The 12,436-nt window shown below is 55.1% G+C and overlaps 2 protein-coding genes across 2 annotated transcripts in view; one reads left to right on the forward strand and one right to left on the reverse strand.

Moving 5' to 3' along the window:
- The window catches only part of LOC150052050 (uncharacterized), a 125,184-nt gene that overhangs the window by 67,754 nt on the left and 44,994 nt on the right, over nucleotides 1–12,436 (reverse strand). The window lies entirely within an intron of this gene.
- Il40 (interleukin 40) lies at nucleotides 945–11,061 on the forward strand. Its single transcript, XM_090351534.1, is given in 8 exon segments — nucleotides 945–996; nucleotides 4,002–4,034; nucleotides 7,098–7,299; nucleotides 7,301–7,349; nucleotides 7,351–7,396; nucleotides 9,226–9,467; nucleotides 10,772–10,784; nucleotides 10,940–11,061. Coding segments are annotated over 8 exon segments (759 nt in total).

The raw sequence follows: 12,436 nt of genomic DNA on the forward strand, positions 1-12,436 counted from the left end.
CTCCCCCTCTGCCCACTGGGCAGCCTGAACATCCTTCAGATGAAGTTGTCCTGGCAGTGTCTGAGGCCTGGGCAGGCCTGCACTGTGGGATGGGGAGTGCGGGCCTCCAGAGGTGACCCAGGAAGATGACATGATCATCAGGGGAGCAAAGACAGGGCCGGGGTGCGGCCCAGACCAATGGTGGAGATTTCTAAACCTGTTCAGGCATCCTTTCTTTAGCCGGGTGGCTTATGCCTGTAATCCTAGCTACTCAGGAGGCTGAGATCCTGTGCCTGGCCCATGAGACTCGTCTCCAATTAACTACAAGAAAAGCCAGAAGTGGAGCAGTATCGCAAGTATTGCAAGAGCACTAGACTTGAGCGCAAAAGCTCAGGGATAGCACCTAGGCCCTGTGTTCAAAGACCAGCACGTACTCCCCCCAAAACAAAAATCTTTAAGCCTCCTGCCCCCTACCTTATGCTGCAGTGCTTTGAACCCATCACTCCTAGCCTGGAGGCTCAGAGAATGCTTGCAAAGCTGCCAGAAGTGTCCTGCCCCAATCACTCTATGGTAACTGGTTCATGCGCTGCCAGCCAGCAAACCATGCTGGGGGACATTTGAAAGTAGCCGGGCAGCCCACAGGCTACCAAGGTGAACTGTGGAGGTCTAGAAGAATCCTAGGATGTGTTTTAGCCTCCTCAGCTCCCTCAGAGGTCCAATGCCTGGCTGGATTCCTGTTGGGGTAAAGAATTCAGGTAGCTTTGGCCTGAAGCTCTTGGAACTAGAGGCCCAGGTGACAGTCATGGCCAGTTCATTTCCTCTCCGGCTGACCTTATCTCGTCCTGCACCACAGGTACCAGTACCTTCAGCAAGGGCCAGGTCCTGATCCAGGGTCTGCCAATGAGGCCACCAGGGAGATAGGCCCCCTTGGGAGCTGGTTTATCTGACCCAGAGGCAAGTGCCACATGACTGATCAGCAGCTAGACCCACAGCAGCAGCAGCCCTTGGGTGGGAATGGTGAGAAATGCCAGTGCTCAGGCCTTGCTCTGACCTCATGGGTGAGATTGTGCAAGACTGGTCCCCTGCATGGGGTTTGTTTTTGATCTGAACATTGTGGTGCACACCTGAAATCCCTGAGTTTAGGTGGTAGGAGAGCCAGGGAGTGGTGAGTGGTAACATGCCAGGTCTACTCTGCCCAGAAGCCACACTGGGGCAGTGAGGGGCACAGGCCAAGAAAACGTCTCCAAAGTACAAGGTAAGGGAGCAGGGGAGGGGAAGGAGGTGAGCCGTCAGCCCAGCAACCCCACTGCAGAGTTGTCTGGACCCTCCCAGGCCTGGAAGGTGGCTCCTCAGTCTTCTGGCCAAGGTGGCCCAGAACTATCTCCCATCGGTGGAGTCCTTCCAAGGTCCAGGCAATCAAGAAGTCGAGATGGTGCCTTCTGCTGTGCACACGTGCCCTGTGTGATCACAAGCAGCAGTGTGTGGTGGGGACTCAAGTGTCCCACAGGTAACCTCAGGAGATGAGCAGCCCTGCACTTCCCATGGGGACAGAGCCGCCACGCATAATCAGGTACACAGGTGATCCCTAGAGAGAGACCCCAGGCTCCCCGTGAAAGGCTCCCACCAAGGCCGAGCAAACATGTCCCCGGAGTCAGCCCAGGCCTCCAGCCTCTGAATGTGGCCCAGGTACTCAGGGAAGAGAAGGCTCTTCCTCGATGCCTGCCCGGGGAGCTTTCCCGTTCTCCACACCAGGGAAAACCAGATTTTCTGGGTCTCAGCTTAAGCCTGAGATCTCAGTGTGGGCCAGTCCACACTCATCCTGCCTCCTAAGTCCTCACTCCCTTCTACTCCAGCAGAAGCGAGAATAAACCTTTGGAGGGGAATTTTGGGAGCAATTACACGTCGAGAAGTGATGGCAGGTCCCGTTCTCAGGGAGCATGAGTGCAGGCGGCATACCTGACCGCTGGCCACACAGTGAGTGACCAGATGCCTGCATGATTTTCCCAGCCATCCAGCTGCCGACCCTGACACAGCCCAACCTCACAGGCTTCAGTGGTGCACCAGGAACGGAAAGAGGGACCAAGCTGTGTTGGCTTCCTTGGGTCAGGCGCTGGGCAGCAGTGACACTGCAGACTGAGAGTCACCTGGTGACAGGCAGGTGACATTGCCATGTAGCCCCAGCTGCAGGGGCTGGCAGTGGTGACCCATGCCTGTAATCCTAGCTACTCAGGAAGCTGAGTTCTGAGGATCGTGGTTTAAAGCCAGCCCACTCAGGAAGTCTGTGAGACTCTTCCCTCCAATTACCCACCAGAAAACCAGAAGTGGAGCTGTGGCTCAAAGTGGTAGAGCACTGGCCTTGAGGGGAAAAAGCTCAGGGCAGCATCCAGGCCTTGAGTTCAAGCCCCAGGAGGACCAACCCCCCCCCCCCAAAAAAAAAAAAAAACACCTGACTAATTTTTCTTTTTTTTTCTTTTGGTGGTCCTGGGCCTTGAACTCAGGGCCTGAGCACTGTCCTTGGGATTTCTCAAGGCTAGAGCTCTACCATTTGAGTCACAACACTACTTCCAGCTTTTTCTGTGTATGTGGTACCAAGGAATCAAACCTGGGTCTTTGTGCATGCCAGGCAAACACTCTACCACTAGGCTGAGCTCCTGCCCCTGAATGATTTTTTTTTTTGGGGGGGGGGTCATGGGGCTTGAAATCAGCCTGGACGTTGTCCCAGAGCTCTTCAGCTCAAGGCTACAGTCCTACCCTTGAGCCAAGCCCTACTTCCCATTTTCCTGGAGATAAGAGTCTCAGGTCCTTTTGTGCTGGCTTTGAACCTTAATCCTCAGATCTCAGCCTCGGAGTAGCTAGGATTACAGGCGTGAGCCACCACAACTGGCGTCCTGAATGATTGCTTCTCTGCACGAAGTCACTGACCCTGGCAAGAGAGCCACCAGCCAGGCTTCCTAGGTCTGGGCTTGAGTAATACCCTCCTAGAAGGGCAGGCAGGCGCCAGTGGCCCCCAGTCTGGAAGGCCCATGACTCTGCTCAGGGCACCTGCAAAGATGCACCACAGTTGCCGACATGGCTTCATCTTTATTTTGCCTGAATGAGCCTCGGGCCCAGGTCCCTGGAGATGACCAGCCCTTTGCTCTCTGCCATCTGCTGGCATGAAGAAAAGTAGAGCTCGTGACCACTACATCACACTCATGGGGTGGCCGGGGCCTCGTCCAGTCAGCGGTTTAGCTTGTACAACTGGTGGTCAGATGTGAACCACTGGTATCTGGGCAGAAGTTGCCATGCAGCCAGCCACATCTCCAGTCTGTCTTGTAAGGCCCCGCATGGGAATCGCCCCACCTCAAACAGCACACATGACCTGGCTTCCCCACTGCCGCAGAGTCCTGAAGTGGAGATGCAGGGATCTCTCGCCTGCCAAGAGTCCGGGTGCCTCAACGCAGCCATGATGGCTCCAAGGCTCAGATTCTACCCACCTCTCCCAGGAGCCAGGGGACAGCTGGCTGCTTTGGGCCCGCAAGTCTCTTCTGTGCCCAGCCCGGGTGGGAGGGAGGGTGGCTGGGGGGTTGCAGTCTTCACCCTGCAGGCAGCACCAGGGAGCAGGAGCCTGCCTGGGCCCCAGGTGGAGGAGGGTCCATGTGCAGGAAGCTCCACTGAGTCTGAGCAGAGGCCCCACGCAGCCCCACTGAGGAGGCAAGATGCTGCTTCAACTGTTCTGCTTGGCCAAGCTGGGTGAGGCCCTGGGGACACCTTGGGAAGGGCCGCCAGGGCCTCGGGGTGGGCTTAGAGCCTGGGAGCACTGGGGAGCACAGGAGGTGGCCTGAAGTAGCCGTGCTGGGGAAGGCAGGGACAGAGAAGGCAGGGTGGCCTCCACGCTCCCACCAGCCCCCTGCTGACGGCGCGGGTGGTCACATCACTGCTCCATCACCTGAACAATGGGCTTCCCTGACCTCCTCGCTGGGCTGGGCTGGCTTTGGGCTCCCCTGCAGGGCGCTCCCTACCCCCCCTCCCCTCTCTTACAGCTTCCGGCAGCTTCTCCAAAGAGGACGCAGAAGGTGAGTAGCCCCCCAGGTGCTGGAGGGAGAAGGGTCCCTGGCTGGGTCAAAGCCTCCCATATGTGATCCTTGGTTTCAAGGAAGCTGATGGGGAGGGGGGGGCTGGTAGAGCCATCTGGACCTCTCTGGAACCCAGCCTCTACCCTGCAGGGCACTGGGGAGTGAGGAAGGCAGGCTGGACAGGTGGAGGTGGGATTTCTGGGTGATGGAGCGGGGTGGGGTGGGAGGAGAGGGGAGGAGCAGAATCCCCCCCCACCTGCCAAGCCAGGTGGGGAGCTCTTTGGGGAGCGCCTTGACCCAGGAGGGGGCCCCTTGGGCCAGGAGATGGCTGGGAGAAGCTAGAATCCCTCGTGGGAACCAGCAGGGGAGGCTGCCTCGCCATTGGAGGCAGCTGGAGAGCACTGGGTCTTTGTCCATGGGGTCCTCTGGGAGGAGCAGAGGTGGTGACAAGTCCCCAGACCCCAGCCTGGCCCACGTTCAATGCCAACTACTTGCTCCTCATTTTCCCCTCTCTTCCTTGCCTGCCCCTCTCCCCATCAGAAGCCCCTGTGTCAGTCAGGGTGTGGGCACGTGGTCACCTCCCTGTCTTGTCCCTTACCTGTGTGGCCAGCTACGCAGGCCAGAGCCGGACATGCCTCTGTTTCTCATGGGGTGTATGCATGTAGGTCTCTCTCGCTTAGAGGAGGCATAGGCTGGCTCACCTATCATTTCCTCATTTACTGGAGAGAAAGAGAGGAGGGACACACACACACACACACACACACACACACACACACACACACACACACATATTTGGTGTTGCTCTTAAAAAAGCCATAGCTGGTTCTCTGGAAAGTACCTGAGCAGGGGCAGAATCCTGCCTGCCTCTTCTGTCAAATCAGCCCATGACTTCTGCTCAGCCAACTGAATCTACTCAAGATCTCATGCGCGCGTTCTCTCTTTTTTGCTAGGATTGAGACTTGAATTCAGGGCCTGGGCACAGTCCCTGAGCTTCTTTTGCTCAAGGCTAGTGCTTTATCACTTGAGCCATAGCCCCACTTCTGGCTTTTTCTGTCTATGTGGTACTGAGAAATCCAACTCAGGGCTTCACGTATGCCAGGCAAGCCCTTTACCACTAAGCCACAGCCCTAGCAAGATCTCATGCTCTTGCTTAGTTTTTTCTGCTCAAGGTTGGTGCTTCTGGCTTTTTGGTGGTTAATTTGAGATAAGAACCTCTTGAATTTGTCTTCCCAGGAAGATACATAGCTTTGAATCTTGATCCTCAGATCTTAGTCTCCCAAGGAGCTAGGGTTATGTCCTTCTTTCTTTAGTACAGACCTCTCCCAGAAGGAGACTCTTCCCTAAGCCAGCCTCTACTTGACTTAACTTCTGGTCCCCAGGGGGCCCTTGATATTCCTTTCTCTGATTTACATGTGACATCTCAGTATCCCAAAGTTCTGACTTAATAGCTGCATGCTAAATTAGGGATAGACTACTGCCCTTTATTGACACACTAAGTCCACAAACCAAACAATGAAAATGAGTGTGTATGTGCATGTGTGGGCACACACACACTCCTTGTTTGAATAGACAGTAAATGCCCAGCCGCAGACTTATGCAAATGAAACTTCTATTCTTGGCCATTGAAGTGAAAATGGGGCAACATTTCCTTTCTACCTTTCTACACTTTTTTTGTGCCAGTCCTGGAGCTTGAGCTCAGGGCCTGAGCATTGTCCTTGGGCCTTTTTCTCAAGGCTAGAGCTCTACCATTTGAGCCACAGCACCACTTCCCGCTTTTTCTATGTACATGATACCTGGGTCTTCATGCACTCTACCACTAGGCCACACTCCTGGTTCCCTTTCTACATTTATATGTCTAGCTGTCTAGCTCATTTCTCCTCTTGAAGGGAACACAAGAGGTGCAAGGGGGCTTCAGGGGGACCCCCACTTCCCTGGCATGAGTTACCAGCCTCTAAGATGCCTTTGGGCTTCTTTGTCCCAAGAGTCAAACTGAAATAACTATGGATGGAATTGCAATGGCTCAGAGAGTGGCTCTAAGCTCGAAGTCTAGCAGCAGCTCTGCTTTATCAAATCAATGATTGTGTATTAAAAAGCAAATAACCTTTTTGCTGGGCTCAGTGGCTCATGCTTGTAATCCTAGCTACTCAAGAGACTGAGATCTGAGGATCAAGGTTCAAAGCCAGCCTGGGCACTAAAGTCCATGAGACTCTTATCTGTAATTAACCACCAGAAAATTAGAGCTTGGGTTGAAAAGCTCAGACTTTAAGCCCCACGACTGACCAAAATGAAAAAGAAAAAGAAAAAATATGGTTTGTCGGCACGGCTCATTGGTAGAGCACGAGCCAGTGATGCTGTGGTGGAGACTCCGATGAGACAGACCTGGTGGTGGCTGTGCAGGCCCAGTTGAGCAGGTCCCAGCCACTGTCCCTGTAGCTCTCAGCCCCACGACGCTAGCCTTAGCAGCTGGATGTGTCTCCGCTGTCTGAGTGCCCGGTGCATTGTGGGTGGTCCAGGCTTCCCTGGCCTCCACTCACCGTATGCCAGGAGCCGTCCTGGGGTGACACAGGGAGGCCCTCACTGTGAGTCAGGTGACAGACATAGCAATGAGCTGTAAGGGAGCTGTCAGGAGTCCCAGGCCTTGTCACCTGTCACTGTGCCGGGCACCAGGAGCGCCTGCCTGCTGCCGTATGGTTGCTGCAGGTAGCCCAGCAGCGCTGGGCGTCTAAGGACATGGTGGTCTTTTTTTTTTCTTTTTTTAATGGGCTAGTATTGGCATTTGAACCCTTAGCTTTTATGTTCAAGGCTAGTGCTTTAGCCACGCCTCTCCTTTTAGCTTTTTGGTGGCTAGTTGGAGAAAAGACTCTGAAGGACTTTTTTGCCTGGGCTGGCTTTAAACTGTGATCCTCAGCTCTCAGGCTCCTGAGTAGCTAGGATTATAGGCGTGAGCCACCAGTTCCCAGTTGAAACCAGCATTTTCTTAAGAGGTGTGATAAATTTTCCTTCCTTCCTTCCTTCCTTCCTTCCTTCCTTCCTTCCTTCCTTCCTGGACTCGTTCCCTCCTAGGTACCACCCCAGACATCTCTATCACCTACAAAGTCCTGCAGGTCTATCCCCAAAGCCAGTGGGTAGTTATAACATGCCATGTGCCCTGGGCACCCCTGCCCATCACCTGCTCCCTCCTGGTTAGCCAGAATACCCTGGTGGACAGAAGAGTGATAAGAACCCACCAGCCAGCCTACTTCAACATCCGTGTCACACTCAAGTCAGCCCAGCCTGCTCACCTACTCCTGCCAGGCCGTCTGCACCTTGGGCATCCAATGGGCTTAGCGCCAGGCTGCAGATGTACTGGGAGCTGTGGGCCAGTGAGTGCCAGGGTCCAGCTGGAGGGGAGGGGGATGGCATGGGGGGCTGACAAATGGGGAGCTCCTGAGGGATTGAGTGGGGTCCTGGGCATGACAGTGGGAAAGGAGAACAGGCTGCCAGCCCCGGGGCTGTGCCCAGACTCATGCCTGTGTGACGCTATCCTGCCTGGGGGCCATACCTAGGGCTAATGAGCCATTATTTATAAACCCTTCTTTCGGGCTGGAAATGTAGCCTAGTGGTAGAGTGCTTGCCTAGCATGCATAAAGTCCTGGGTTCAATTCCTCACTACCACATACACAGAAAAATCTGGAAGTGGCACTATGGTTCAAGTAGTAGAATGCTAGTCTTGAGCAAAAGAAGCTCAGGGACAGTGCTCAGGTCTGAAGCTCCAGGACTGGCAAAACAAAATAAAACAAAAACCCTTTTTCTTTACCCTCTTTCCCTCCCTCCCTCTTTTTCTGCCAGCACTGCGGCTTGAACTCGGGGCCTGGACACTGTCCTTTAGCATTTTTGTTCAGGGCTGGTATTCTACCATTTGAGCCACATAGCTCCACTTCCACTTTTTGCTGGTTAATGGGAGCTTCGAGTCATATGGAAAAAAAAACAAAAAAGACTTTCTTGCTCACCCTGGTTTCAAAGCTCAGTCTCAGATCTCAGCCTCCTGAGTTGCTAGGATTACAGTCAAGAGCCACTGGCACCCCACTAGGCCAAGCCCTTGCTGTAACTGATCTCAGCTCACTATCACAGCTCCTCTGAGGCTCCAGCTTCCAGCCTGGAGGCTCTGGGAGACTGAGGAAGTTGCCCCAGCAACTGGCAAGTAGCCAAAGCTGGTTTCAGACCCCCACTCCACCCTGTATCAGCTCCAAGTGCTGCCTGCTTCTTCTCTCCACCCCATTCATCCCCGAGGGTCTTCCTTGAGAGCCCTGGGCAGTGAGGACCAGGAAGTTTTGCTGGCTAGACCAAGTGCTATGGCTTGACAAAGATTAGATGGAGTCTCTCCTCTATTCTTTGCCTCTCGACCCAATAATGCTAGGAGAGCGGGTGCCAGATAGGAACCTGACAGGTGAGGCTCAGGTCCCCACCCACACTGGGGGACAGGTGGGTCCTCTCTTAGCCTCCAAGCCTCCAGTGCTATGCCTGAAAACAAGATAATGGCAGGAGCGTCCCAGGGCACAGGCCCCATTCGGCATTTAGGAGGTGGTAAGGATGGACCCAGATGTGGATTGCCGCTAATTAGTAAGGGGTTCAGAGTCTAGAATTCTGGGAGTCTCGACTCCTATATTCTTTGCTTGTCAGTCATGGGCTTGCACTCGAGGGTTCTGTTCCTGAGCCCATCAGCTCAAGGCTAGCCTTCTGCCACGCACTTTAAACCACAGCTTCATTTCCGGTTTTCTGGTGTTTAATTGGAGATAAGTCTCAGGCTGGCTTCAAATCACGATCTTCAGATCTTAGCCTGCTGAGTATCTAGGATTACAGGTGTGAGCTACCAGCACCCTGCTAAGATTTTTTACTTACTGAATGTAATTGAGGATGCCACGTATGTTTTGCACAGGACATACTGCTTCTGCAAAAGTCATCACTGCTTGTGTAAAATTCAAATGTAACTGGGTGCCTTGCATGTTTCCTTTCTAAGTCTGGAAACCTGAAATACACCACACTGAAAGGGCAATTGTGTGGTCACATTGCCAGCAGGCTAGACACTCAGACACACAGGGTAATCCTGTGGGCTGCCTGGGGGAGGCGGCAGCCACACAAAGCCCTGGGCTTGTCAGGCATGTTATATTAGGGTACCAACCCTGTCTGTAGTAGTCTCTCCCCACCCTGCCAGAGCCAGTGTCCCAGCTGCAAGCTAACTTCTCCCTGTGGGACAGAGGATCGGGCTCCAGGATGGAGGTGTCCTCCCATCACCTACCGCCTGGTCAGGAAGGATGGGCATGTCTGCATCAACAGAAGCCTCTGCATGGACAGCCTGCCCACTTCTTCCAGCTGACCCAGACATCCGGCTGGTACTAGTGCCAGGCTGAAGACAGCATCAGCGTCCTGAGCAGCGCTGCACGCTGGTGCCCCCGGGTGAGAGTACCCTTCTGGGCTGGAAGGGGAGGTGGCTGGGACCCAACCACTGCCCAGAAGAGAAGGGAGCTCATGGGGCAGCCATGCCTGCCAGGTCTCCTGCCTGAGGGCAGCCAGCCCAACCCACAGGGGAGCTGCCCCTGGGACCCACGTGCCTGCTGGTAGGCAGCCATCGCTTCTAGGATACTCAGCTGGACTTGGTAAACCCTGCAACTCTGGGCAGGGGTGGCTTGGGCGAGCTGCTGAGCACCCCTGTGAACCCGGGGCCCTGGTGGGAGCAAAGGGAGCAGGGCTTACAGGTCAGGGCTGCCACCAAGACAGTAAGAAAGGGGGCATACCAACAGGCCCATCCCGAAGATGGTTACTGACATGTACGAGACAAGGGTGTACCCTGTGCCCCAGGTGCCCTTCAGTGGTCAACTAGCCCCTCCCTCTCTCTTGAACTCAGAGTCAGGACCATACCCCTGCGCGCTCATGCTCAAGTTTAGTGTTCTACCATTTGAACAGCACCTCCTCTTCTGGCTTTTTTTTTTTTTTTTTTTTTTTTTTGCCAGTCCTGGGCTTGAGCTCAAGGCCTGAGCACTGTCTTTGGACTTTCTCAAGGCTAGAGCTCTACCACTTGAGCCTCAGCACCACTTCTGGCTTTTTTCTATGTATGTGGTACCGAGGAATTGAACCCGGGTCTTCATGCATGCTAGGCAAGCACTTTAACCACTAGGCCAAACTCCCGGCCCCTCTTCTGGCTTTTTGATGTTAACTGAAGATGAGACTCTCTTGGACTTTCTGGCTGGCTTTGAACTATGATCCTCAGATCTCAGCCTCGTGAGTAGCTAGGATTACATCTGTGAACTACTGGTTCCTGGCTATGTTGGTTTGTTTGTAGGCTGGCAGTCTATCACTTGAGCCACAGCTGTACTTCCTGCCTTTCGGTGACTCATTGGAGAAGTGTCTCACAAGCTTTCCCATGCAGACTGGCGTTTAATCCCGATTCTTACACCTCAGCCCTCTGAGTAGCTAGTATTACAGACATGAGCTACCAGGACCTGGCTTTTTCCATGTTTCTCGTGGGTCTGCTGAGTGCCACGTGGGCCAGGCAAGATGCACAGAAGCATTGGTCAGCCTGTCCCGGGGATACAGTGGCGGGACTTCCTTCCCAAGGCCACTACTTCATGACTGCATTAAGTTGAGGTCCCAGCCTGTGCCCGCCACCTGCTGACCCAGGGCAGCTCCTGCCTTCTTGAACTTCCCATATGACACTTGTCCTGCTTCGAGGATCCCTTTTCTCTGGTGTATCCTGTCCACAGGCCATCCTCACGGGTGAGCATGGCACCTCACTCTTCTCTCCTATAAAGTGGGGTTCAGAGACCTGGCTGCCACCAGCCACATAACCAGGGAACAATGTTTGGCCACTCAGTGACTCAGCACCCCACTTCAATTAGTGGGGTGAGTAAGCCTCTTGTCTTCCTGCCCAGGGCACAGAGGCACCATAAAACAAGAGGGGGCTCGGCAGAGGGTGGAAAAGAGGCATGCCTGCCTGACCCAGCCCATCAGCAACTTTGGTGTCAAGATGGTGACCAGAGTCCCGTGGGAGTAACTTGGACCTTGCCTTTGGGCCCTACAGAAGGACCCATCCTCGGATCAAAGAAAAGCCTTGGGGGTGGAGGGGGGAGTTGGTGTAGGTCAGAGGACACAGAATAGCAACTAAGTGATATGTGCAGCTCAGAGACCTAAAGCATGCGAGCACCAGAGGCAATAAAACTGGGCCGCGTGGCGTGTGGGGCTCGCACTGCATAGCCACTGTGAGGACAGACTTGTCTGCTCCTTTCCAGGAGACTGTCAGCTATCCCTGCGTATCCCAGAGCACATGTTGTGTATCTTTAATGTACATAATATAAGTACTGAGAAGAAAAAGAAGCCCTGGTACTAAAAAGAAAAAAGGCAGGCTTGTTGGTGAATACCTGTAATTTCAGTATTCAGGAGGCTGCGGCAGGAAGAAGCCCCTGGCTAGAAATAAGTTAGTAAAAAGAAAGGAGGGGAAGGGGAGGGGAGGAGACACAGAGAATGTGAGGGAAGGGGACGGGAAAGGCCTGCCAGCCACGACCCTTTAGACCCAGGGGACTTCACGTACTTCAGTGTTGGTGTAAGAATTTCAGGAGGTAGAGAGAAAGGCAGTGCATCTGTGGGGCCTTTGCCTGCCTGCAGTGGCTCTTGGGCAGCCCGCAGTGGGGTGGGGGAGAGGCAGGGGATGGCTCTAGGAAGGACCAGCCCCCCTCCATCCCCCAGGCGGCCCTGGCCTCTGGCTGTCCACACCGGGTACACCGCTCTCATCACGCCTTACCTGTCCTTAGCAAAGGGTGTCACAACTCCTTGAAGCCAGCACGTTCCCCCTGCCTCCTCAGGGCTCAGCTTTCTGAGTGGCGAGGGTTAGCTCTCTCTCTCCTCTCTTCTCTCTCTGTCTCCCTCCCCCTCTCTCCCCCTCCCCCCTCCCCTGCCCCCTCCCCCTCTCTCTCTGAGTTATATCCTAGTCCTCTCCTACCTCTGCCCTGGTATCAGGATCCTGGGTTTTGTGTGTACAGCAGCCCCTCTGTCCTCGGCAGCTTGGGCCTGGCCCGGGAAGGACGGACGGACGGACGGACGGACGGGAAGGGGTTAGGAGCCTGGACGGGCTGTTACCCGGGTGGAGCCCGGGCTCGTCCTTCGTCCGGGCGGCAGCCCCAGGCCTCGGTGGAGCTGGGAGGGGACGGGGAGGGGGCGGGGACCTGGAGGCCTGGGTCCTGGGGAGGCGCGGCCGGCAGCCCGCTTCCCCGAGGAGAGGACCTCAGGGCAGGGCGCCAGCCTCTGCTCCCGAGGACTTCCGACCCTGTCCGGTGGCGGCGGGCCAGCGAAGCCCAGGAAGTGTGCTGCGGGGGACCCGGAGCGCAGGGGCCGCACCCCTTCCCCGCCGCTCCGGGCGCCGGCCCCTGGGGCCG

This window comes from Megascapheus bottae, chromosome 17 (assembly GCF_031878675.1).
Source record: "Megascapheus bottae isolate mThoBot1 chromosome 17, mThoBot2.hap1, whole genome shotgun sequence".
In the NCBI taxonomy this organism is placed as follows: domain Eukaryota; kingdom Metazoa; phylum Chordata; class Mammalia; order Rodentia; family Geomyidae; genus Megascapheus; species Megascapheus bottae.